Source organism: Pygocentrus nattereri, chromosome 4 (genome assembly GCF_015220715.1).
Source record: "Pygocentrus nattereri isolate fPygNat1 chromosome 4, fPygNat1.pri, whole genome shotgun sequence".
Taxonomy (NCBI): domain Eukaryota; kingdom Metazoa; phylum Chordata; class Actinopteri; order Characiformes; family Serrasalmidae; genus Pygocentrus; species Pygocentrus nattereri.
In genome coordinates, this window is record NC_051214.1 from 4,925,052 (window position 1) to 4,953,008 (window position 27,957).

Here is a 27,957-nt window from a genome sequence, read left to right on the forward strand (position 1 = left end):
CTGATTGGCTGCTGCTCATCTAATTTGAATAAAGCTCGTCTGTAACCCTGTGAGCTGGGTGTGCGCCTGCAGCCTGACGTGTCAGTGTGTATTAGAGTCTCTCATCACATTGCAGCACATTGTTACACACTCTCTTTAGCGTAAAATATCCAAAGAAATTTTAAGAAGGCATAACGTTTTGCGTGATGTTACTGTAAATTCCATACCCAGAATTCCAGCACCCTCACTTAATGCACCGTCCCGTGTCCCTGAATGCCGCGGAGTGTAAAGCGTGTGTGTGGGGTGGAGCTGTGTTTTGGCTCTGGCTTCTTGAATGGACCGGTGGTGGTGGTGGTAATGTGGGTATGTTGGGTGGAGGTTTCATAATGTTTCTCAACCTCTTCCTCATCCGCGGTTTACGGGCTGGTGTAAACATCGCTGCGTGTCCTCGAATAGGATGCAGAACGAATCCCACAGGAAGCAGAATTAAAGCCTTGCGCTTCTGTCAAAATGAAACGGATTACAGCGCAAACCAGTGTTTGTTCTGCTTCTGTGTTCTATGTGAGTGCCAGTAAAGAACTGCTTTCCCTGAAGATGGTTTCTCCTTCCTGTTCTGCCTCTCCCTCTCTCCCAGGGCGTTGGCCGACATGGGCAGGGATGGAAAGATGGACAGATTAGAGTTCTCCATTGCCATGAAGCTGATTAAGCTGCAGCTGCAGGGTCAGCCGCTGCCCTCCTCTCTGCCCGTCATCATGAAGCAGACGCCTGTCCCTTCGATGACCTCATCGGCACGCTTCGGTAAGGGCTATGAGTGTGTAATCATCTGATCTATACATGTTCACCGGCCACTTTATTAGGTACTAGTAAAAGGTTGGACCCTCTTTCACCTTCAGAACTGCTTTAATTCTTCGTGCCAGACTTTCAACAAGGTGTTGGAAACGTTCCTCAGAGATTCTGGTTGGTTATTTGAGTTCCTGCTGCCTTTCTATCATCTGGAACCAGTCTGCCCATTCTCCTCTGACCTCTCACATCAACAAGGCATTTTCGTCCACACAACTGACCGCTCACTGGATATTTCCTCTTTTTCGGACCGTTCTCTGTAAACCCTAGAGATGGTTGTGTGTGAAAATCCCAGTAGATCAGCAGTTTCTGAAATACTCAGACCAGCCCGTCTGGCACCAACAACCACACCACGTTCAAAGTCCCTTAAATCCCCTTTCTTCCCCGTTCTGATGCTCGGTCTGCACTTCAGCAAGTCGTCTTGACCACCTCTACATGCCTAAATGCAGTGAGTTGTGGCCGTGTGATTGGCTGATTAGCTATTTGTGTTAACAAGCACCTAATAAAGTGGCCGGTGAGTGTATATGTGTGTATATACATAAAGCTATGAACTTTAGGCCATATTTCCAAATATACAGTAGGTAAATTGATATATGCTGTAAATATACTAATATATACTGTATATGTATAAATTGTGTATATATATATATATATATATATATATATATATATTCTAGACTGTAGTGCCATTTTTATAAACTGATGTATAAATTGATATATGCTGTATATGCATTGATATATCATTCAAGTGGCTGAATGCAGCGCTGTAAAAGGTCTCCTAAGGCCAGTTTGTTGGCCAAAAGTGTGTCATAAATTCGTGAAATGTATAGATGGATATAAATATGGATATAAATATATTTAAAGAATGTACGACTTAGAGAGAAATTTGTTGGGTTCACAGGTATGGGGTCAATGCCTAACCTGTCGGTCATGCCAGCGATGCCAATGCTCACACCCTTGCCTCTCGGCTCCTCTGTGACCTCCATGACCTCCGTGACCTCTATGACCTCTTTGACCTCTATGCCAGCTGTGCCCCCCATTTTGCCCGGAGCACTGCCCATGCCACTGATTCCTGACCCCCTCAGCATGCCAGCCTTACCCAACGGCACTGCTACCCTTCTCACACCAACACCAGGTAACATACATATATAACTATACAATTTGTCTACGCTCTTATATCTACACTCATTGTCCATTTTATCAGCTCTTTGTAGTTCTACAGTTACAGACCGCTGTAGTCCATCTGTTCTTCAGTGGTCAGGACCCCTACAGGATCACCACAGGTCAGGTGTTATTTGGGTGGTGGATCATTCTCAGCACTGCAGTACCACTGACGAGGTGTGTTATGCTTGTGTGAGTGGATCAGAGTTTGCTGGAGTTTTAATCACTGTGTCCACTCACTGTCCACTCTGTTAGACACTACTACCTTGTTACTCCATCTTGCACAGTTTGTGCTGGTCATCCTCTAGTCAGTGCCCACAGGACGCTGTTGGCTGTTTATTTTTGGTTAGTGGACTGTTCTCAGTCCAGCAGTGACCCTGAGGTGAGAAACAGATGGACTGCAGTCTGAAGTTGTAGTGCACCTATATGGTCAGTGGAGCTGATAAAATGTCTTTCTCAATGGACAATGTGTGTAGGTTCAAGGAGATGTTCCCAGTAAAGTTGTGTAGTGTACAGGTAATAATAACATGTGCCATATGTATTATATATTTGCAGGTATCTGTATAATCACAGCAACTCCTTTTGCCGAACTAAGTTCAGCAATGCATGCAGGGAAATGTAGTGTTTACCAGGCCTGTGTATATGAGGCTATTAACCTTAGTATGTGATTCCACTCACCTAATGATTAAGCAGCTGTGCTGTACAAAGCATATCAGTGTTTAGCTGGTTTATCAGTAGCTCTCCGCCTCTGCTGCCTGGAAAAGTAAACTTGTGTGTGTGTGTGTGTGTGTTTCTTTCTCTCTCTCTCTCTCTCTCTCTCTCTCTCTCTCTCTCTCTCTCTCTCTCTCTCTAGCTGTCCCTCTCTCTACAGGCCTGAGTAAATCTCACTCACTCTTGGACTTGGCTTCCAGCAGGTAAAACAAACCAGACCAAATCTTTCCAGTATATACACTCATCTGTCGTTCTAGTGTTCACATTCATACTGAAGCGTGCTGCTTTAAAGTGATAGTCCAACAAAATAAGTGAATTTACATTCTCTGAACCCTGCACCCCCCACCCTTTCCCCAAATGACCCAATGAACCTTTGCCGTCTGAAGTTTTCTTCTTTAGTTTTGCAGCTTTTATACTAACAGAATGGTGTCAACTGCATATATATATATATACACACACACACACACACACACACACACAGTACTGTGCGAAAGTCTTCGGCCCCCTCAAGACACATTTTCAACATCTATATATTTGTGTAGTTTGTGTTTATTTGTTGAGAAAAGTGTTAATATTTTAATCAATAAAATGTATAGAATCTTAATTAATAGTTATATATATGTACCTGGGTACAAACGAAGTGCTAAAATGAAAGAATAATAAAAGCACATAGCAGTCTAGATTGCACCCTCAAATCTCCAGGCACAAAAAATACAATAAAAGCCCTAAAACACAGCAAGAAGGTGCTAATCTAATGCAACTATTCCGTACGGCTGGATTAATAAGTCACACTTACTCAACACCACCAATCAGTGTAAATAAGATAGTTGAACTATAGTAAGTTAAGATACCCTCTGTAGGTTATTAAATGATGCCACAATGATATATTGATATAAGCTGCTATGTTTTTTCTATGTTTTGAACAGGGTCATTGTGGATGGGTATCTGTCTTTAAACTGAACCCAAAGCAGCCTCTATTCATGTGTATCTAAAGAGTGTCATTCTGTCCAGCTGCCTCGTGTTAATAAGTCAGGTGATTCAGTCTGAATAGTGATTATAGTGGTAGTTGCTCTAAGCTGAGCTGGTTCTCAGGCTGTGTAGGGTAAATAAAACTGTGTGTGTGTGTGTGTGTGTGTGTGTATAGGTGTGTGTGCAGTAGTGCATGTTGACTTCCTCAGAAAACACTGCTCTTACATAAGCTAACACACACGTACAGTTCCTGCGGCAGTTTGTCAAGAGTAGCGCTGCCACCACTTCTGAACATGCTAATGCAATTCCTCAGCTCCAGTGACCTCAGTGCCCTCTAACCTTGGACTTTTAATATGCCTGATTTGTACTGTGTATGTGGGCGTACACCGATCAGGCATAACATTATGACCACCTCCTTGTTTCTACGATCAGACGCAGCAGTGCTGGTGGAGTTTTTAAACACCTCAGTGTCGCTGCTGGACTGAGAACAGTCCACCAAACAAAAATATCCAGCCAACAGTGTCCTGTGACCAAGGACTAGAGGATGCCCAACACAAACTGTGCAGCAGCAGATGAGCTGTCGTCTCTGACTTTACATCTACAAGGTGGACTGACAAGGTGGGAGTGTCTAATAGAGTGGACAGTGAGTGGACACAGTGCTTAAAAACTCCAGCAGCACTGCTGTGTCTGATCCACTCAGACCAGCGCAACACACACTAACACACCACCACCACATCAGTGTCCCTGCAGTGCTGAGAATGACCCACCACCCAAATAGTACCTGCTCTCTGAGGGTCCATGGGGGTCCTGACCACTGAAGAACAGGGTAACAGAGTATCAGAGAAACAGATGGACAACAGTCTGTAACTGTAGAACTACAAAGACCAGCTATACAGTAAGTGGAGCTGATAAGATGGACAGTGAGCGTAGAAATAAGGAGGTGGTCATGATGTTTTGCCTGATCAGTGTCAGCAGGCGGGATACACCCTGGACAGGTCGCCAGTCCATCGCAGGGCAAAAAATAACACATTAAATGTAAACTTTTTTTGCAGCCCCCCCCCCCAATATGTAAATAAACAGTAAAGCTACATTACATTGTGCAGTACTGGGTTCTCTGTAAAGGATGTATTAACTTACTTTCACTTAAAATCAACAAAGCATGTTATTAGACTGGGGTGCCCAAACTTTTGCATACAACTGTAAATGTATAAATTTGTGTGATTACAGTTTTGGGGTTTCTGATTAGTGGAGCTTGGCTGGGGTTTTGGTCAGTGTGCGGTTATGAAGCATGTTTATTCATATCTTATATATGCTTTTTAATTCCCCGTTGGCTGCCTCAGCTCTAACTCCTCCTCCACCACCTCCCTGGCGAGTAACTCCCCAAAGACTGGAGCGTGTGATTGGGCGGTGCCTCAGTCGTCCCGCCTCAAATACCGCCAGCAGTTCAACAGTCTGGACAAACTGATGAGTGGATACCTGTCAGGTGTGTGCGTGCGTGTGTGTGTGTGTGTGTGTGTTAGGAGGGTATTTCACTTAAAAAAGATGGTTCTACAAGGGTTCTTTAGTAAAGACAATGGTTCTGCATAGAACCATGTGCACTAAAAACACCATTTGCATGCTTAGGGGTCTTCGCCCAGTGAAATCATTCTTCTCAGATTAAATGTGTTGTATTTGGTTCTATCGCAGAAAAAAGGGTTCAAGCTTGACTATCATAACAATAGCAGAACCCTTTTTGGTGCTACATAGAACAATATACAACATTCCTTATCAATCTGAAGACATATTAAACTTTTTAAGTGTGCAAATGGCTCTTTGGGTGTTCATGGTTCTGCACAGAACCATTGTCTTTACCAAAGAACCCTTGAAGAACCATCTTTTTAAAGAGTATTCATTTGTATTTGTTTATATGGAACCTCTATGCAAAAAATGGGCCCAGCCAAAAATACTAATGGTTTAATTTTCAGTAAAACAGCCAATAAATACATTCATTCATTTTTCTCATTAGGAAAAAATGTATATGAAATATATATTTAACAGAAAATCACATCAGGTAAAATATAATATCAAAGTTTTCACTATTTAGCGTGCCCACTTTTTCTTTCTATGACTCATTTATTCTTTTAAGGACACTTTCTTTCTGTTTTCCAAACAAATGTGCAGGGATGAACCTCCCAAGTTCAGCCTTAGCAGTTGGTCGCACGCTGTGTCCAGTCCCCTCTGAAGTAATTGCGCTTAAAACTTGTACTTAATGGCTGTTTTGATCGGAAGGGTGGTCTCTGGCTTTCACAGTGTAAGAGAGAGATGTATATAATAGCTGCACATAATTATGTTTGTGTATGTTTGTATATTTGTAGGTCCTCAGGTCAGAAATGCTCTAACTGCCTCTAACCTTACCCAGACTCAGCTGGCCACCATATGGTGAGTGCTCCTAACAGTGAATAAACAAATGCCCGTTTTAAAAGCGTATTCCAGCATTTTCCCGCCCAATCTTTGTCTGCCGCATCTGTAGCGGACAACAAAAGAGTGTTTCAAAATATTGGCTAACACTTAACATGCTACACCAGCTTTAACCAGCAGGGCGGCTGTTTTCTTTCTTATCTTCTCCCTGAAGTTCAGGGACGAGGAGAAAACAAATAATGGGGACTGTGTGACTAACAATCCTGCCTCTGCCCGATGACCGCTGGGATAGGCTCTAGCACCCCCCCGCGACCCTGAGGGAGAAGCAGCTTAGAAAGTGTGTGTGTGTGTTTGTGTGTGTGTGTGTGTGTGTGTGACTAACAATTAGCATGCTATACCATCTCAGACCAGCAGGGAGGCTATTTATCTCTTCTTCCCCTTACCCTTTGGGGACTAGTTGAAAAGCTAGTTTGAGGACTAGTTCAGTCGTGGGCTGGAGGTTAGGGAACCGGTCCTGTGACTGGAAGGTTGCCAGTTTGAGCCCCAGAGCTGACAGTATATGACTGAGGTGTCCTTGAGCAAGACACCTAACCCCCAACTGCTTTGGATAGGGCTGCCCACCACTCCAGGCAAGTGTGTACGTGATGTTTCACTTCATGGATGGGTGAAATTTCCCCGTTGTGGGACTAATAAAAAATACTTAGTATTAGCATGCTAATTGTTAGCCGGTTAGCTCCCTGTTTTTGTCACCTGGGGCATGTTCAGTCATGCACTTTGCTATGGTTTTCCGGTTGAACGTTGTGTTAGGTCAAAATGAGAAACGTTGTGGAATGGACTTTTGAGGTACGTCTTCTCTCGTTGGATGGGTGTGTCAGAGGTGTTACCCAATCAGCAGCGACCTGTATATAAACCCTGTCGTATTGGAAAGGCAATGCACCTAATTAATTCTGATCAGCTCCTCTAAAAATGCAGCTGCTGCAGCTTTGTATGCACAACTACTGAAAACAGTAGAAGACGTGTTTGTCGTCAGTATTATTTTCTAAAGTTTGTTTTTATGGAATAAACTAGAATGTCGCCAAGAATGTCCCTCTCAGCTGCCATAGTTGCAACGCTTATGCAACACAACAGAGTGTTCAACGTACTACCGTTATAATTAAGCACTATACTGCATTTTGTTGAGGCTGAAAAATTCAGCTAACCCTGCTGGTCAGAGCTGGTATAGCCACTTAGCTCTCCAGTGACTTTTTTTTTTTTTTGGTTCACAGCCTCCCCCTGTTGGTCAAAGCTGGTGTAACAAGTGTTAGCCAATATTTTGAGGATACACAATACATTTCACAGTAAAAGAGACAGACAAAATGCGCTAATTGTGCCTCATTTAAATACTGTTATCCCAAACTATGAATACACTGACTTTAACCATTTTACATACTGTACTGCACTAAATCTGAGGACTAACTATGCTCTCTTTACAATGAAATATGCAGTTCATCAGTGTTATTTAAGTACTGGTAATGTTCACATCACGCTCAGAAATGCAAAAGATACTACAGTAATGATAAAATATTATCATATTGCCCACTTCCACTCCTAATGCTGCTAATGAAATGTGATTAGACTGGATAAATCTGCATAAAAGAGCATACTGTACTGCCCTTTTTGTCCCTTGTATCCCTGCTCCCCAAAATATCTGTTCACAGCCCGGCAGATTAGGGTGAAAAACGCTGGAGTATTCATTTAACACGGCTTATTCCTTCAAATGCTGGACTTCAGGCGGGTCGGCCTTAAAGTACAGACAACACATGCTGTGTATTTGTGTGTAGACCTGTTGTCAGTGTGTACTTTATCACTGTGTGCACATGTTTGTGTGTGTATGTACGTGTTTGTATGTGTGCACGTATGTCTGTTACTGTCACTAGGACTTTAGCGGATGTGGATCGTGACGGTCAGTTGCGAGCAGAAGAGTTCATTCTGGCTATGCATCTGGTGGACATGGCTAAAACTGGGCACCCTTTACCCCTGACCCTTCCTGCTGATCTAGTGCCACCGTCTTTCAGGTAATGGGCTAGAACACACTGATACACACATACAGGCGCTTAGAGGCAATTAGATTGTAGTATTTCCACATATTGGCCACATTATTAGAAAACACCTAACTTCCGCTTAGTGGCCGTTTTATTAGAAACACCTACCTTGTACTTCCACTCATCGGCCACTGTGAGTGTAATATACACATATACATCAGTGTTATGCAAACTGTAACATGTGGACAGATGTTTCAGTTCTGATTTCTTAATATTAGTCTGGATATGTATGTGTTTATAGAACAGGGAAGTCATGTGACCTGCTGAATGGCTCCATTCCTCTTATCAACACTGACCTCATCGAACCAGATCTTCCACAGAAGAGCAAGAGTAACGGTACATACACACACACACACACACACACACACACACACACACACACACACACACATACACGTAACCTCTATGGGATTCCAATAGTATGTAGACACTAAGCTAACTGCAATGCACAGGAATAGTTTTGGTCGTTCTAGATTAAGCAAGATATAAGCGTTTGAACCTTTTAGCACAGACATTATTTGTTGGCCCACCCCCCTCGTTATTACTTTCACATAATGAGTGAGGGACATGTCTTAGTAGAAACCTTGTCAATTTTGCAAGCTGTGACTGACCTGTACATAGAGATGACCCTGCTCTGTGGAATTACAGATAACCTTACAAACCTTACAGTTTAGTGGGTGAAGTAAGCCTGTAAAATGTGTTTGGTTAGCATGTATTTCATTTAATTCTATTTAACATCTAGCGTTTTTAAACAAGCGCCACTTTTCCGGTGGGGCTGAAGCAGATTTAATAACACCTGGCAAATTTAAAATGTAGTAAGTCGAAATACGACTTCTGATTGAATTCTTTACTGAAGGTACAATATATGAGTGGCTGATCTGACACTTAAGGCCTTCTGTGCAGCTCCTGAAGTCCTAACCAATGAGAAAGCTTGCTTGGCTTTCTCTACTTCTCCTTTCACCCCTCATTGCTCTCTAGCAGCTCAATTTAGAGGCACATTTCACACAGAGACAACAGAACCCTAGTTCACCTGAGCTCAGATTATATTTTATTATATTCATTCAAAATATCCGGTCAGTTCCCATTCCACCCGTGGAATGGCCACTAGGGGACCTGCAGAGTAAGGTTAAGCAATTTCTGATAGACCTGCTTATCTGGTTTCTGACTCGCTGTTATGTATAAATGTGGACTAAACTGCATATTTGGAACCCTTTTCAATAAGGTTCTATATAGAACCATTTATAGCTCATTCATGCACGATTTCCACCAATCCGAAGAACCCTTTCGTGATGCAAAGAACCCTTTAACCACACAAAAGATTCTTTGAGTGTTCATAGTTCTTTATAGAACAATTTTCTTTGCTAAACAGAGTGAATTCTCTCTCTCTGTCTCTCTCACTCTCTCACTCTCTCTCTCAGTGTCTTTTGAGGATAAACTGAAGGAGAATTTCCAGAGAGGCAGCATGGAGCTGGAGAAACGACGGCTGGCTTTGCAGGAGGAGCAGCGGAAGGAGGAGGAACGCAGGAGAGAGGAAGAGAGGAGAGAAGAGGAGAGGAGACGGCAGAAAGAGAGGGAGGAGCAGGAGCGGAGAGAGAGGGAGGCGCGGGAGCTGGCGCTGCGCAGGCAGAGAGAGGAGGAGCAGCGGATGGAGAGGCAGAAAGAGATGGAGAGACGGAGGGAAGAGGAGAGACTGAAAGACCTGGAGCGGCAGGAGGTACATTTACCTCGTAAAAGTCTTCAGAGAGTTTCAGAGAAAATAAAACCAGTTTGTTTCGGGACAGATCTGTGGCTAATATGCTGATGTGCATCCATGTCAAATACTATAGCAACTGCCTCGCTACATCCAAGAAACCACCTGGGATACCGTAACAACTGCCTAGCAACATCCTAGCAGCCACATTAGATGCCATACCAAACACCTAGCAACACCCTAGCAACCTCCAGAGTTATGGTAGCAAAGACACAGCAATACTATAGAAACCGCCATGGACACCATAGCAACCTCAAAACACCAGTGCCATTGCAACCACCAAAGACACCATAGCAACTGATTAGTAACAGCACACATCTAGGATACTATAGTTACCACCCTAGCAACCACCTGGATTGCTATAATTACCACCTAGAGACACCCAAGAAACTGCCATGAACATCACAGCAACTGCCTGGCAATGCCCTAGCGACCACCTGGGATAACCTAGTAAAGACATAGCAGCACCCTCGAAACGACCATGGACACCATAGCAACCTCAAAACACAAATGCCATGGCAACCCCCAGAGATACCATACCAACTGGTTAATAACACTCTAGCAACCACTTGGATTACTATAATTACCACGTAGAAACACATTGCAACCACCATGAACACCACAGCAACTGCCTAGTAACACTCTAGCGACCACCTGGAATACCCTAGCAACCACATAGCAACACCCTAGAAAACACCATGGACACCATAGCAACCTCATAACACCAAAGCCCAGCAACCACCAAAGATACCATAGCAACTGGTTTATAACACCCTAGCAACCACCTGGGATACTATAGTTACCACTGAGAAATACCATAGCAACCACCATGAACACCAACATAGCAACACATAGCTTTTCTTTCTCTGTTTGGATTGAGTCTCTGAAAAAACTCCCTTTGGAGGGCCATGTAGCCCTAAGACTTCACCCTACACCTCTATTTCAGCAACAATTGGGCCACCGTACCCCTAGACGTGAACACCAAAACAGAGGGGTAGGGCTAAATGGGAGGGGTGAGGGGATTTGATGGATGCATAGATTGAAGGAGTCATAGATGAATGTCTCGATGAATGGATGCATGGTTACATAAATGGGTGTATACTTCGATAGATGTGTATTTGTATGGATAGATAGATGGATGGATGGATGGATGTTTGCATGAATAGAGGGAGTCATAGATGGATGATTGGATGGATGGATGGATAGATGCATGCGTGAATAGAGGGAGTCCTGGATAGATGGACAGATGGATAGATGGATGTTTGCATGAATAGAGGGAGTCATAGATGGATGGATGGATGGATGCATGCGTGAGTAGAGGCAATTATGGATGGATGGATGGCGAATTGAAAAAGAAAACGTTTTTTGAGCTTGTGGCATTCGCGTGATGTCAGTTCACTGAATTCTGTAAAACTTTCGCCAAATCTGATCTGACAGCTCAGACTTTTGAATGAATATTTTAGGCTTTATGAGGTGACGAGCAGCAGTGCAGGGACACCGTCTTTTTTCCTCTGCTTTCTCAGTAATGCTCCTTCTTCCGTTTGTAAGACAAATGCAGCTTTAACATCCACAGTGACTCGTACTTAACACATAACTTTACAAGTAATGGCTATGAACAGATTATAGCTGTGAATTTCTCCTGTCCCCAGGCAGTGGAGAGACAGAGACGGATGGAGTGGGAGAGGGCGAAGCGTGCCGAGCTTCAGGCTCAGAGAGAGAGAGAGCAGCGAGACATCGAGAGACTCACAGCCAGGAAGAGGAGCCTGGAGCTGGAGCTGGAGGCTGTGGTCAGATTTACACACGGCTTTATATGAGACTCTCATTCATAAACCTTTAAAATGGAAACAACTCAAGGAGCCCAGTGTGGCAGCTTTAATTTTAAGAGTGGGGTGTAGTTTGAGAAAAGCTGGATTCTCAAATCTGTCTGTGCCTCTCACAGGGTAACAAGCACAAGCAGATTTCAGACTGCCTCCGCGAAGCCCAGAGCAAGAGGCGGGTTCAGAGGGCAGAGCTAGAGCTCATCAATCAGAGGCGGGACGGTCGCATCGCCGACATCAACTCTCTGCAGCTGCAGTTTGAGGTTTGAAGATATTGGTCTGGTTAATTTTTGCTTAATCAGTTAAAATCAAATGCAGAGGTTTATATTCTACATTGACAGGTTTGATAATATGATACAATTTCCTCTTCTAGTTACAAACATAACTGTGGTATAGACTGAACGTTTCTCTGCTTTGTTCAATGAGCTACGTGTAAAAATGATTCCTAACAGCCTGTGTTTGAACTTCTAAACTTCTGAAGGTAAAAGACCTTCAATAATCGTTTATGTCACCAAAATTGCACCTGAGAAGATGTGTTAGATGTTCCCGGGGTTATTGAAGATGCTTTATTGTTGTGCAGTGTTGATGTTCTATCGAAAGGCTTTGCTGTTCTCAGGATGTTCAGAGGCAGCTGACTAGTCTGACTCCAGAGAAGCAGAAACTAGCAGACAGACTGAGAGAGCTCACTCAGACCAGCACTACACGTAAGAACACACTGCTTAAATAGATGGGTAGATGGATGCTTGCATGGATGGGTGGAGCTGTAGATGGTTGGATGGGGTCATGGATGGATGCAAGTATGGGCAGAGGGAGTTATAGATGGATGGATGGATGCATGGACGGATGGATGTGTGGATAGAAAGAGTTATAGATGGATGGATGGATGGATGAATGGAAGCATGCATGGATACAGGGAATCATGGATGGACGGCGAGATGGATGGATGCATTGTTGGTTGGTTAGTGTAGTGGTTAACACCTCTGCCTTCTACGCTGTAGACTGGGGTTCAATCCCCACCTGGGTAAGCTCCCTACACTATACCAATAAGAGTCCTTGGGCAAGACTCCTAACACCACCTTCGCCTACCTGTGTATAAATGATCAAACTGTAAGTCGCTCTGGATAAGAGCGTCTGCCAAATGCCGTAAATGTAAATGTAATGCATGGATAGAGGGAGTCATAAATGGATGAAGGAATTGATACGTGGATAGAGGGAGTCATAAATGGATGTCTGGATGGATGCATGTTTGCATGGATCGATGGATACATGGATGAATGCATAAGTAGATAGGTAGATGTGATAGGGTGTGTGTAAAAGTCTCTCTCTCTCTGTCTCTTTTTCAGGTGGGGGAGTGAGTGACATGAAGCAGAGCGTGAGTGAGAAGGATCTGAGCTGTAGGAAGCTGAAGGAGCAGCTGGACGCTCTGGAGAGAGAGACGACAGCCAAGCTGTGTGAGATGGAGCGCTACAACCGGGACATGAAGGTCCAGCTCAAACCTCACTCTGCTCTAGAAACGTTCCCAAACATGAGTCAGCATTATCTTACTATGAATTAATAAATGAGAACACACACTTTCACACTAACACAGTAACACTAACATTATAACCCAGTAACACTAACCCAGTAACACTAACCAGTAACACTAACCCAGTAACACTAACCCAGTAACACTAATATTGTAACCCAGTAACACTAACCAGTAACACTATAACCCAGTAACACTAACCCAGTAATATTAACCCAGTAACACTAACAATGTAACACTAACACTATAACCCACTAACACTAACCAGTAACACTTACCCAGTAACACTAACACTATAACCCAGTAACACTAACCAGTAACACTAACCCAGTAACACTAACATTATAACCCAGTAACACTAACCCAGTAATATTAACCCAGTAACACTAACAATGTAACACTAACACTATAACCCAGTAACACTAACCAGTAACACTTACCCAGTAACACTAACACTATAACCCAGTAACACTAACCAGTAACACTAACCCAGTAACACTAACATTATAACCCAGTAACACTAACCAGTAACACTAACCAGTAACACTAACATTGTAACACTAACATTGTAACACTAACACTATAACCTAGTAACACTAACCAGTAACACTAACCCAGTAACACTAACCAGTAACACTAACCCAGTAACACTAACACTATAACCTAGTAACACTAACCAGTAACACTAACATTGTAACACTAACATTGTAACACTAACACTATAACCTAGTAACACTAACCAGTAACACTAACCCAGTAACACTAACCAGTAACACTAACATTGTAACACTAACACTATAACCTAGTAACACTAACCAGTAACACTAACCCAGTAACACTAACATTGTAACACTAACATTGCACACAGTAACAGACACTGTTTCATCAGATAATAATACACCATACTAATGTTTACTCTTCCAAATCTTTCTTTCTTTCTTTCTTTCTTTCTTTCTTTCTTTCTTTCTTTCTTTCTTTCTTTCTTCCGCTGGGATTTTAGTGATCTTATCTTAATCTTTACTTTGTCTGTATATCTTTACTCTTTTCTCCATTTTTTCTCTTTCTTTCTTTCTTTCTTTCTTTCTTTCTTTCTTTCTTTCTTTCTTTCTTTCTTTCTTTCTTTCTTTCTTTCTCTGGGATTTTAGTGATCTTATCTTAATCTTTACTTTGTCTGTATATCTTTACTCTTTTCTCCATTTTTTCTCTTTCTTTCTTTCTTTCTTTCTTTCTTTCTTTCTTTCTTTCTTTCTTTCTTTCTTTCTTTCTCTGGGATTTTAGTGATCTTATCTTAATCTTTACTTTGTCTGTATATCTTTACTCTTTTCCCCATTCTTTCTTTCTTTCTTTCTTTCTTTCTTTCTTTCTTTCTTTCTTTCTTTCTTTCTTTCTTTCTTCCTCTGGAATTTTAGTGATCTTATCTTAATCTTTACTTTGTCTGTATATCTTTACTCCTTTCCCCATTCTTTCTTTCTTTCTTTCTTTCTTTCTTTCTTTCTTTCTTTCTTTCTTTCTTTCTTTCTGTCTTTCTTTCTTTCTTCCGCTGGGATTTTAGTGATCTTATCTTAATCTTTACTTTGTCTGTATATCTTTACTCTTTTCTCCATTTTTTCTCTTTCTTTCTTTCTTTCTTTCTTTCTTTCTTTCTTTCTTTCTTTCTTCCTCTGGAATTTTAGTGATCTTATCTTAATCTTTACTTTGTCTGTATATCTTTACTCCTTTCCCCATTCTTTCTTTCTTTCTTTCTTTCTTTCTTTCTGTCTTTCTTTCTTTCTTCCTCTGGGATTTTAGTGATCTTATCTTAATCTTTACTTTGTCTGTATATCTTTACTCTTTTCCCCATTCTTTCTTTCTTTCTTTCTTTCTTTCTTTCTTTCTTTCTTTCTTTCTTTCTTTCTTTCTTTCTTTCTTTTTCCTCCCTGTAGTTAGTGGAGATGGATGACTGTGTGCTAAAGGGGCTTCTGTCACTGTTGGGCTGTCTAACCAATCTCTTCCTTCTAATAAAGGTTCTCTTTTCGCTCCTCTAATCTCCTTCCATTCTTCACACTCATCTGAGAGCATCCCTCCATCTTCCAGCTCCATATGTGAACTTTAACATCTGATCCCTAATCAGTCATACACTACAGATAAAAGCTTGCCCCCCACTGACCGCTGCTCAAACACTGTGTATATGATGTGAAGATTCTACAGTGAATCTTCACTGCAGCTCCCTCTTAATAATAACGATAAAATGTAGATTAAAGCAGAACAAGAACGACTGAAAGATATGAAATAAATGATAATGATTTTCTCTATTTGTGTAAGTCAGTGGTTGAACAGTGACCTGTTTATGCCTGGATGATGTCCAGTCACAATGTATTTTAAAGGGAACTCCACCAATGTTTCAAAATGTCTGTATAATTCAGTGGTTGAGATGTAAACAGAGTCATTCAGAGTGGTTTGGTGTGAAGTGGCTCATTGTAGAGAAACGTACAGACTCCGTTCCCTTTACAGTGGTGCTGATAGGGACCGGGGTCACCATACAACACAAATTGCCATTTTATTTACAAATTAAGTGGTGGTTCACAGTGGTGGTTCCTATCACCACCACTGGGAATGATTCTGACTCTAGATGGAATATTTCACAGCAAACCACTCTGAATGACTTTGTTTACATCTTAACCACTTAATTACGCAGAAGTTTTGGACATTTGGTGGATGTGGACGTAGACATAGACCGCTGTAGTCATATCGTCATTTTGTAGTCGTAGCTTGTTCCTATGCCCATATTAGGAACTCCGGGTCTAAGCTCCATTTCCCTATGAGCAGAATGAAAAGGGTTTTTGAAAATTTAAGGTGGAACAGGAACATTCAAACAAGAAGCTGCAAAAAAAGAAGCTAAATTCAGTCTAGAAAGTTTTAATAAGGTAGCACAGCTCGTCTGAGCACCGGCTCAGCCCACCTTAGTTTCCTGTAGCTTCATGACATCAAATTGATGCGCAGTAGCTTTAGCTTGCTTGTAGCAATATTAATATTAAGTATCAAATGGGGCTTGGACCCGGAATTCCTAATATGGGCATGACGGGGACTACAGAATGACGCACGACTGCAGTGGTCTATTGCAGTGAAAATAAACTGCGTCTACTGTTTTCCTCATTAAATGTGAAGTCAATATGCGTCTTATACACTGTGGAAGAGCGAATCTTCATCTTCTATCCTCATCATCATCATGGCATGAATAGAAATGGCTCATATTCACTCCCCAAAATGTCTCCAGCAGACAAAGCTGCCGAAATTTGAGGAAGGAGGAAGAGATTCTGTCGCTTTCCTTCCAGCCATGCTGCTCTTATTACACCTCAAATCCAGAGCCAAAGCAAGTTTTAGGAGCATCATTACCAATCAGGAATAAAGGGAATAAATGGGACACTTTGCCCTGAAAAACCTGCTCAGTTTAATCACCAAACTGCTTCTACTCACAGCTCAGCCCGCTGAGCCGAGAACCTCATTTTCATCAAAGCTCGCAACAAAATACAAAAATAGACATATACAAAACAATGTCTGAAATGCTTGATTGTAGCAGTGGGTTTGTTGTTGTCTTGGCTCACTTGAATTATATGTCTGGTTAATTCCTTTTTAGGCCAAATCTGAGTGGCAGCTGTGTTTGTTTTGAGTTTTTGAGGGCACATCAATCAAACCAGTGCACCCACATCATTCATGAACCATTATTTTGCTGTTTTCTCACAAATATACAGAGAGCATTAGTTCAGGTAGCACCAGAAAAGCTGCAAGTGCACTAGAGGCCAAAAGCTGGGAAGCAGCAAGATATAACAGTGATGATATTGCTAAACTATGACAAGTCAGATTTCTGTTTGGCCAATTATACACGTTCCACCCAGGGGCTCACCGATAGGATGAGGATGATAGGGAAAAATCAGACATATCGGGAAAAATCGGGAAAATCCTTAGAAAACTAAAAGCCTGAAATGCTACAAATGACTTTGGCTAAGAATTATAGGGGCTGACCGATGGCTGAGAACTAGACACACCACAGAACTCAGCTTTCACTGTAACGGTCAACTTTGTACTCTCAGACATCCACTAAACAGGTGGAATTTTAGCATCCGTTAGCTGGAACCAAGACTGGGCCTGCTAACTAATCTCTCATTAGCGTAGCCCAAGAGTCGCAACCCAAATATTAATAAAAGCCATTTTGTCCTTTCAGCAAAACTCAAACCACCTTGAGAGCCACAACATTGTATGTCCATTTTACCATCTTGGCTGTAAATATGCCTCAGTATGTGCTAATGTGCTAGTATAGGCTAAGAAATTTAATATAAACAAAAACGCAGACTTACTTCGCTCTGCTTTGAGCTTTAGCTCAGCTCTAGCTGCTTTTCTTGCATCTCAGGCAGGAAACTTTTCCACAAAAGTAGATCAGTTTCTTGTAAAATGTCTCTCAGCATTAGATTTCTCACGAGGCTAAAGTCACTTCTCCTTCGCCAGCTTCTTCCTCGAATTTTCTCAAGAAGTGGGCGAATGAGAAACTTCAGCTTTGTGACTTTTTGGTGATTGACAGTTTCACGTTGCAGATTATCAGGAGACCAGCTGGAGTGATTATAAGTGCAAATATGTCCATTCGTCTCCAAATTATTCATGTCTGTCTTAAATCTCTCTCTTTGCCATTTCGTTAGCTACTAGCTAGGCGAGACTGTCTGCGTTGCTATGGTGACCAGCAGTCGGAATGAGCAGTTCTACATTAACTCCAGCGTTTAAGACCATTTACTGTTAAACTGTGTTGAAGGATCAGCAGAGCTTTATTTTACTGTAGAGGAGGATTATTTTATTATTACCTACTGATCTGATTCAGCTGTGGAGCCGCAACAGGGCAGTGAAAGAGCCCCTGGCTTAGCCGGAAGGCTGCAGAATTTGATCCGTTTCGGCCAAAACCAGTCACTCCACTTTGCCCTCTCAGATATCAGATGTCATTTTAGAAGCAGTTAGCTGGAGCCAAGCCCGTGTTGTGCTGTGTGGGAGCTTGCTAACTAAGGTATCATTAGCCTAGCCAAAACATTACAGAACTAGCCAGACACCACAGAACAGACTTGATTTCAGCTTTTGGTCATTTCAACACCAGTTACTCCACTGCTTTAGATTTTATTGGTTTATTTTGATGTAACAAAACCCAACGCATTCACAACTGTATATCTGCAAGGAACACAGTTACGCACAGTGTCATGTACAGTTGCTGTTCATCTGCTCAATTTAATTTATGGAAAAAAAAATGCATCATAAATTCTATTTGGTGTTTTATTTATTTCCAATATGTTAAATTCGGCGAAATACAAGTAACTGTGCGCTAAATTGCAGAAAAATATCATATTTAATGTTTTGACTTCCAGAGCAGTCCAGAGCAGCTCCGCCCACTTGAGCTAAAGTTATAAGCAGTGTTTCTGTGTGTGCTTCTTTATGAATGAGCTTAATCTTAAAGGCACAGTAGCGAAAACAGGTGGTTAATCATAAGGGATGAAGAGAAGTTGGAAAATGGTCATGTAAAAATGGATTCGAGCTGTTTTTGGCACAACAGAACAAACACGTAAACATTATAAATGAACTTCCGAGGAAGATTTTTGCGAGGTTCTGTCCCAACACTGACATCAGCACATCAATAGTATCCATACGGCGAGGTTTGGGATAATGTCAGAGCTAATAGAAGAGTTAGTGGAGGTTATGCACGGCTGGTGGAGAAAGGCGTATTGCGTGAGGGTTTTCGTCTTGTGTTGGCGCTGTAGGAGCTGAGGGAGAGGCAGCGACAGCAGCAGGCTGTGCTGGAGCAGCTGAGCCGAGTGAAAGCAGAGAAAGTGAAGGAGCTGCAGAGACGGCGACAGGAGCAGGAGGAAAGGAGGAGGAGAGAGGAAGAGGAGGCCAGGTGAACACTCATGCACGTGTACACCTCTGACGTCACAGTGTCCAGCATCTCGTTCTTCTGCTCATGTTGACAGCTAGGCATCCCCAAACTTCTGATGCACAGTGTATGAATGTGTAGGACCACCGTCATGTTCTCACACTCTTAAACCTATGTGTGTGTGTGTGTGTGTGTGTGTGTGTGTGTGTGTGTGTGTGTGTGTGTGAGAGCTCAGACAGGCTAAGCTGGAGCAGGAGCGCCTGCAGAAGGAGGAGGCCGAGAGGAAAATCGCCCAGGAGAGAGAGAGGAGGCAAGCGGAGGAGAGAGAGAAGGAGGAGAGAAGGAGAGCGGAGGAGAGAGAGAAGGAGGAGAGGAGGAGAGCGGAGGAGAGAGAGAAGGAGGAGAGGAGGAGAGCGGAGGAGAGAGAGAAGGAGGAGAGGAGGAGAGCGGAGGAGAGAGAGAGGATAAGAGAGAGTGAAGGAGGAAAGAAGCCTGAGAACAGTGTGAATACAGATCTTCACTCACAGCTCTCTGCTCTGCTTAACAGCACAGCCAACGGACCCGGTCAGTAGACTTAATCATCTCTCTCCGTAATTACACGAGGCTGGGATTCTCATTAGACACGAGTCTTCATTCTGAAAGAAATGCTCTATTTAGAACAACTGTAGCAGACGGAGCCACCTGACTTCAAACTTTTTCTTCCTGAACGTGACGCATTTCCGAGTAAAACTGGTCTCTTAGGCGGGAAATAAATGTGGGAAGGACATGATTTCATTCTACAGGATCTGATTGGGTTGTGAAAAGCGGGTGTTCCGCGACAAACAGACACTGATGGTCAGGAGGATCCGTCTGATGACTTTGAGGTGTATTTTCTGTAGTTTCTGGAACACGATTCATTGTTGAAAGATTATTTTTAATATGTATTGAATAATATGTATTCATATTCAAGACTACCAGATATTTGAACTACCTCACTCCTGTTAATGAAGTGAACAAAGATGGATTTTTCGGTGTAAACAAGCTGAAATAGAGAGGAGGTTGACTGCTGACCAATACACAGGCAGGAGTGGAGGCGATGACAGGTGTTCCCACTGATGATTCGTCAGATTACGATTAAGAGACCCTTATTACTCCCACAACGGGAAATTCCACCTCTGCATTTAACCCATCTGTGAAGTGAAACACCACATACACACTAGTGAATACACACACACTAGGGGGCAGTGAGCACACTTGCCTGGAGCGGTGGGCAGCCCTATCCATGGCGCCTGGGGAGCAGTTGGGGGTTAGGTGTCTTGCTCAAGGACACCTCAGTCATGTGCTGTCGGCTCTGGGGATCAAACCGGCAACCTTCCGGTCACAGGGCCGGTTCCCTAACCTCCAGCCCATGACTGTCAGGAAAAATATGCTAAGATATCAAGGGTTTTGCTGGCTGTTGGCACACAGTGACTTATCTAAACGTCATACAGCGCTTAAAGGCAGGCAGAAGTCACTACACTTCGATCAGAGATTACAGAGAAACAAGAATTTGGTCTTGTGAATGATATGACACTATGGATTTTGCATGAAAAAAGGTCAATTTTGGCCCATAATATACATTTTTCTTGCATTTTATTTGTTTTATGCTATTATTACACAGTAATACCCTAAACACATGTGCACTTATTACATATTAATACACTAAATACACACCACAAACACATGTTCACAGTACAAACATGCACAATTAACAATCTACTATCAACGACATAGAAACCATGGGGAATACCATAGTAACCATCTAGCAACATAGAACATCACCTGTAATACCACAGCAGCCATGTAACAGCACCCTAGCAACCACCAGAGCTACCACAATATCCTAGCAACCACATAGCAATGCCTTAGCAACTACCTTGGATACCATGGAAACCACCAAACAGCAACCTAAGATACCATAGCATCTGCCTAGCAACATGTTAGCAACCACTAGGCGCACCAGGTCAACCACCTGGCAACCGAGTTCAAAGTGTTCAGTGTTTTAATCCAGACGCTGAAAATACTCCACCGTTGTGAGACTGAAGATCCAGAGTGGGATCAAACTAAGCTTAATACCAGCTGGCTAAGCAAAAAATCCTGCGTTGTGAGAATGACGGCAGTTCTGTTGTTTGCAGAATGGCCACATGGTGTTCATTTAAGGCTTGTGTGATCACTGTGCGTTCTGTCTGCAGGTGTGCTGCCTGTTTTAAATGCTCAGGGGAAGCTGAACACCTACAGAGCCCTGTACCCCTTCACTGCCCGCAACGCTGATGAACTCACACTGGAGGCAGACGGCCTCATAGAGGTATGCATGCACACACAGTGTTACCAAGGCTACCGTATATCCCACAAAAAGTCTTATAAAGTTTTTAAAATGCCTGATTTTTACAGTAGCAAAGTACAGTCACTCAGAGTGTTTTCCACCTGACGTCACTCCAACACCACCATTGTGCTCCTCTGACCTTTCAGGTGGACGAGTCTACGGTCAGGGAGCCCGGCTGGCTGTATGGAAGTTACGGAGGAAAGAGCGGCTGGTTTCCAGAAAGCTACGCAGAGAAGATCAATAAAGACATGACAGATCCTACAGCAGTTCTCACGCACACTACAGCACCCCCTGCTGACTACTCCAGGTGAAACTTTTGCAATTGGTAGTCCACACAACTGACCACAGAAGGTTTTTCAGCGCACAAGATTTGACTGGCAAGCAATTTCACTTGAGCACTTAATCTCACAACGTGATACGCACACAAAGTCCTTGGTTTGGTTAAAAGTCTTAAAAGTTTTACCGTTTTTAAAAAAACGGCCCACTGCCCTCCGGACAGCTGCAGCCCACAGGTTAAAAACCTGTACTGTAATATACCCGGTAAGTTAAAGTGGAACCATTTCAATGTAACCTGTAGCTGTAATACACCCCTCACTCTCTTCTAAGCGTGTCTCATCTACCGTCTATTGTCTCACCACTGTTAATGGTCAAAACTAGGCGTCCAGTGAAGGATATAGAAATTTCTTCTAGGGGTAGCAGGGATTTGGGACATCATGGGGTCTATTTAATGCAGTGAATTATCCATACAACCTTCTGACCACTAAACTAATGGTCTAACTTTATATTAACTGTCTGTAATAACTGTGTAGTTACATATGAACAACATATGCAACAACAATGTAACTGCTATTTATTTAGTCACTGTTACAGATGGATTATAGCGGTACATCTTATGTAATTATACATGCGTATCAACAGTTTTGCCTCATGTAATTGCACAAGTGTATCTTAACAGCCTATTTTCTCATGTAATTACAGAAGGGTAATAACATAAATGTAATTACATTTGTAATCAGACTGGAACAGCAGTTGTTTTTTAGAAGTTTTTTCTATCCAGCAATAAAAGGACATATGTAATAACTTGCATTAAGACGTTTCTAACACTGGATCTGCCAGCTTTCCTAACATTTCGCCAGCATTTATGTTGCCAGTGCTGTGACACTGTAACCAGTTTCAGCTTTAAACCGGTCAGTAATGTGACAGAACAGCGCCCCCTTATCTTAACATGCATCTGTTATGACATTAATTAAATGTGCTGCATTTCCCCAAAGCAGCGGCTTTATTACCACCCTGTTATTACACAGTAACTACATAGCAACTACGCAGGAACCGTCCAATTATTTAAAAGTGTAACTTTAACACTACAGTACAGGAAAGCTCCTGTGTAGAGGATACATTTGTGTAATTACATGGGGCAAAACTGAAGTTGATAACATGTGTAATTACATAGGCTGTACTTCTGTAATCCATCTGCAACATTGCCTAAATCATCAGTAGTTACAGTGTTGTTACATATGTTATTCATGTGTAACTACACAGTTATTAGAGACACTCACTATAAAGTGGGACCAAACAAAAGTCGGAAACCAGCAGCAACCGACATGCATAGTGTATCTGTTCTGATCAGCTTAACTACGTCCACCTTCCTGTAGGCTATATTAATGGGTTATATTACATGACCTAAGTGATTTTAGGGACTAGCTATAAGTTTCAGAGCAGTTGAACTAATAAAGCAGCACTGACGTTTCCTAATAATGCTGTGAGATGAATTGAACTGTAGTATAGAACAGCTGAACGCTGTCTACTGAACTGCTGAGTCTCCAGTGACAGTATTCATTTAACTCACTAGCTGACAAGGTAGCCATATGGCTAACACTTTACACAGACGTCTGGTGACTTGTACTTGTTGTGTGCAACACATTAATAATAGACTTTTTGTCCAGACAGTGTGTTACAGACACATTTTGCTTAATACAATTATGCATCATATTTTACAGCTACAGAATTGGGGCGGCAAGTGGCGCAGCAGCTCAGAGACCACCCCCAACCCCCCCACCCCTGTAGACATTTATTTTTATGCTGTTTATAAAAAATCTGCTTTTCCTTCTGTGTTCTTTCTCAGTTATTAGACATTATAGAGATGGCTAACTTTATTAGCATTCAATAACATATTACCTGTTCCCTCCAGGATTCCCAGGGTGGATATAGAAGGTCCGACACCCACACACACTCCTGCAGCCACACTCTCACAGCATGCACAGGTAGGTGTATATGAGCACCCACACTAATGCTGAGTTTGCATTATGGCGATTTTGCTGGTCAGGCAAAATGTCCCAGCGCTCCATCAGTCACATACAGACACTCTGTAGCTTGAAATGTCATCTTGAAATGTGGGAGTGCCAGTGATTGATGTGTTCCACTTTGACCATCCAGTTTGTGGATGAGTGGCCTACAGCAGGAACAATAGACAAGATGGACAATCTTTACCTGACAAGACTGAGTAAACACAAAATGCAGCTTATAGCTTCTTAAACTCCTTGAGACCACAGATTGTTCCAAAACACATTGTCATGTTCTTCATAACGTTCATATTCCATACGCTCCATTCAGAAGCTGGGCGTCGTGTGAGGCTGTAGCTCTTCTCTCCAGTCTAATAGACGGTGATGTCATTTTAAACCCTTATAATAAGGGTTTATAATAAGGGTATAATAGATTTTCCCCCAAATCTGGGCTCTAAACTATAAACAGACGTCGTCTCTTCAGTGATCTGCTCTGTAAAAATGACTTTTATAAAGTAACACAAAGAGCGTCTGAGATTTTTGGCTTTCTGTGGTAAATTGTAAGCATAGAGTGATATGTGTGATCATAAAACACATGTTCTGTTCATTTGAGGGGAGCTTTTACAAAAAATGCAGTTCAAAATTCATGCAGTTACTGAATAATTTATCTTACAATTTGGTCACGTAAATTCAGATGGACAAACCAAAATATACGCTGGAGAATAAGAGGTTAAAGGATCATTCCGTCATTCCACTGCAACTTTCCCACAGATGCTATTTTTGCCCGGTGTCTTTCTTATTGTGGAATCATGCACATTGACCTTAACTGCAGCAAGTGAGGCCTACAGTTGTTTAGATGTCGGTCAGGGTTCTTTTGTGACCTCCTGGGTGAGTTGTCGATGTGCCCTTGGCGAAATGTCGGTAGATTGGCCGCTCATGGGAAGGATCTCCTCTGTTCAGAGTTTTTTGTGACCTTTCTCCATTTCAATGACCTTTGTTTCCCATCTGTATTTGAATCTCTTTGGAACTTCTAGCATGCTTCATATTACCAGACAGGTTCTGTTTAAGTGATGTTTAGAATCAGTAGGTCTGACATTAATCACGTCTGGGTTTGGATGATGAAATTGAACCCGACAGTCAATTGAATTTGTTTAACTAGTTGATTTAGTAGCTACGGGGGCACTTACTTTTTCACATAGGCCCATGTAGGGCTGAACAGCTTTTCTCCTTCAGTAATTAAAAACAGCATTTAAAAACAGAAATTTATGTTTACTTGAGTTATATTTGTCTAATATAAAAAGTAGTTTGATCATCTGAAGCATTCAAGTGCCACAAATACGCCTGAATAGAAGAAATTGGGAAGGGGCAAATACTTTTTCACAGCACTGTATTTCATCTCCGTCAGACCAAAGCATCTCTCACAATTGTAAGCTTGTAAATTATAACTTCACAGAAACCTCTTAACCCGTAATGGAAGTCTATGTAACAGTTTTTTTCAAAGTAGTCCTAGGAATTCCAGTTGGTCCAATAATAAAGTGTTGATATTATGGAAAAAGTAACTTTAATTGTCAAATGTAAAAAGTAAAAAATGAGAAAAATGGAGATATAATGTTTTTGGTTTTGTTATGACCATATGGACAAATTGTGTCCTGTGAGCAGCTTTCCTATGCCACTAAATGGCCAATGTATTTTGGCTAATTTCTCCTTTTTTCCATATAAAATAAGGTCTTAATTTTAGGTCATTTGTACGTGAGCAGTACCCTCACTAATCATAAGGCTGGTGTGGTTTGTTCCACCTATACAGCTTTAACAAACTGTATTCCTCCACTGTCTCTCTGTGTGTGAGAGAACCTCACGCAGAGAAAGCTAACAACCAAGCGAAAGCTAACTAAGCAAGCCCAACTGAGCTACCAAGCTAGCTTATCTGTCTGGTCTGTCATCTGTTCATCCATCTGTCCATTCGTCCGTTCATTTATTCAGTCATGCCAGCTTTTCTTCACTTCGGCAGTGAAGTGAAATCTATATTTGTATATTTGTGTGTGTGTGTGTGTGTGTGTGTGTGTGTGTGTGTGTGTGTGTGTGTGTGTGTGTGTTTGCGCACAGGCCATAGCTGTCTGTGCATGGACAGCAAACACTGAGAGTCATCTGGGGTTCTCTAAGGATGATGTCATCACGGTTCTGGAGCAGCAGGAGAACTGGTGGTATGGCGAACTCGGGGAAAACAGAGGCTGGTTCCCCAAAACCCACGTCTCCATGGTGACCACCAACAACTTCCATACTGAGTAAAGAAATTTCTCTTTCTCTCTCTCACCTGTCAGCCTTCATTATCATATACTGTGGTTAGATAAACAGTGTCCAAAAGTTTGCAGACACCTTCTCATCCAGCGTTTCTTCAGTATTAACAGTGTTTGTCCCCCTACTCTGCTCTGCTCTTCTTGCTGTGAGGATTTGATTGCATTCAGCCACAAGCGCAATAGTGAGGTCAGGCATTGAATGAAGCTCCATCACTCCATGCACCACACCTCTACTGCTCCACAGCCCAATGCTATGGGCATAGCATTGTTTTCTATGGAGGTTATACTAGCTGTGTATCAACAACACCTGTGTCAATAATGGGTGCAATATAACAATATAAGAGCTTTAGATACTTTGGGACATAGATTATTATGCTTATTGCCAAACAAGTGGGCATAGGTTAAAATCATTTAAACCCTATATTTACTTGAAAATATATAAATCTATAAAATTGAGTTTTTCAAAAATCAAATGCCCATTTTTAATTTGATGCCAGTTCCCTCTTCTTTTAACAATACTCTAAGTGTTTGGGAACTAAGGAGTCAGAGTGCTTTAGTTTTAAAAGTGAAAACTTTGTTTCATAATGCGCTAAAAGTTTGGGTGATAGGTCTAGCTTGCAGGGAGGTTAGGAGCCATGCTCTTGTAGAGCTCTGCAGAATGTGGTTTGGCATTGTCGCGCTGAAATAAGCCTTCCCTGAAAAAGACGTCACTTGGATGGCAGCGTATTTCGCCAAAACCAATATATAAATATATGTATGTATGATTAACCCCTAAAATCCCTTATTACATGCTAAAGATTATTATTCATTGATTACAGGAACTTCAGTGCAAACTGGCTGAGCTATTCTTAGGTTATAGAAGTGTGTAATAAAACTTTGGGACCACTGGTAGACCCTGGCCTTTTAAGGGGTTTTAATGTTGCAGTTTTTCTCTGTCTTCTACAGACCATTGTATTCCACTGTTGATGAACTGGACCTTCCTGACTCTGGTCCACTTGAAGGTAAGGATCCATTCATTTCAGAGTCACAAACAATAAAATTATTGAAATACACTCACCGGCCACTTTATTAGGTTCAATTGCTTGTTAACACAAATAGCTAATCAGCCAATCACACGGCCACAACTCAATGCATTTAGGCTTGTAGAGGTGGTCAAGACAACTTGCTGAAGTGCAGACCGAGCATCAGAACGGGGAAGAAAGGGGATTTAAGGGACTTTGAACGTGGCGTGGTTGTTGGTACGAGACGGGCTGGTCTGAGTATTTCAGAAACTGCTGATCTACTGGGATTTTCACGCCCAGCCATCTCTAGGGTTTACAGAGAACGGTCCGAAAAAGAGGAAATATTCAGTGTGCGGTCAGTTGTGTGGTCAAAAATGCCTTGTTGATGTGAGAGGTCAGAGGAGAATGGGCAGACTGGTTCCAGATGACAGAAAAGCAACAGGAACTCAAATAACCAACCAGAATCTCTGAGGAACGTTTCCAACACCTTGTTGAAAGTCTGCCATGAAGAATTAAGGCAGTTCTGAAGGCAAAAGGGGGTCCAGCCTTTTACTAGCAAGGTGTACCTAATAAAGTGGCCGGTGAGTGTATCTAAATAAGGAAAAAATACATACATGAGATAATAATTTGATATATAGTGTTGAACAACAATTGAATATAAATACATGCATATCAACCAATATGTGATCAGTCGGTGAGATTTTGTGATCTGTATTTTTTTCTATATGTACTATCCAATCAGAATATGTGGCCCTGTACACGTACGAGAGTCCAGAGTCAGGTGACCTGACATTCCGGGCTGAGGACGTTATCTTGGTAACGGAGAAGGAGGGGGAGTGGTGGAAAGGCTGCATCGGTGACCAATCGGGACTCTTTCCTTCCAACTATGTTAAACCCAAAGACTCAGACGTATGTGCCACCTATGTCCAGTGTG

At 42.1% G+C, this 27,957-nt stretch overlaps 1 protein-coding gene across 3 annotated transcripts in view; it reads left to right on the plus strand.

Moving 5' to 3' along the window:
• Positions 1–27,957, plus strand: part of itsn2a (intersectin 2a) — a 79,969-nt gene that overhangs the window by 34,245 nt on the left and 17,767 nt on the right. For 2 of the 3 annotated variants that reach the window (XM_017714702.2, XM_037537909.1), the window contains exons 5-25: positions 614–777; positions 1,721–1,954; positions 2,834–2,894; positions 5,001–5,143; positions 6,015–6,078; positions 7,974–8,111; positions 8,380–8,474; positions 9,557–9,852; positions 11,538–11,675; positions 11,828–11,968; positions 12,322–12,409; positions 13,049–13,188; positions 15,153–15,233; positions 18,996–19,132; positions 19,344–19,672; positions 21,319–21,431; positions 21,596–21,756; positions 23,638–23,710; positions 25,832–26,010; positions 26,968–27,023; positions 27,766–27,932. In XM_017714702.2, the coding sequence (XP_017570191.1) occupies positions 614–777; positions 1,721–1,954; positions 2,834–2,894; positions 5,001–5,143; positions 6,015–6,078; positions 7,974–8,111; positions 8,380–8,474; positions 9,557–9,852; positions 11,538–11,675; positions 11,828–11,968; positions 12,322–12,409; positions 13,049–13,188; positions 15,153–15,233; positions 18,996–19,132; positions 19,344–19,672; positions 21,319–21,431; positions 21,596–21,756; positions 23,638–23,710; positions 25,832–26,010; positions 26,968–27,023; positions 27,766–27,932 (2,998 nt within the window). The remainder of the gene's footprint in view (positions 1–613; positions 778–1,720; positions 1,955–2,833; positions 2,895–5,000; positions 5,144–6,014; positions 6,079–7,973; positions 8,112–8,379; positions 8,475–9,556; positions 9,853–11,537; positions 11,676–11,827; positions 11,969–12,321; positions 12,410–13,048; positions 13,189–15,152; positions 15,234–18,995; positions 19,133–19,343; positions 19,673–21,318; positions 21,432–21,595; positions 21,757–23,637; positions 23,711–25,831; positions 26,011–26,967; positions 27,024–27,765; positions 27,933–27,957) is intronic. The other variant, XM_017714703.2, reaches the window with a different exon arrangement.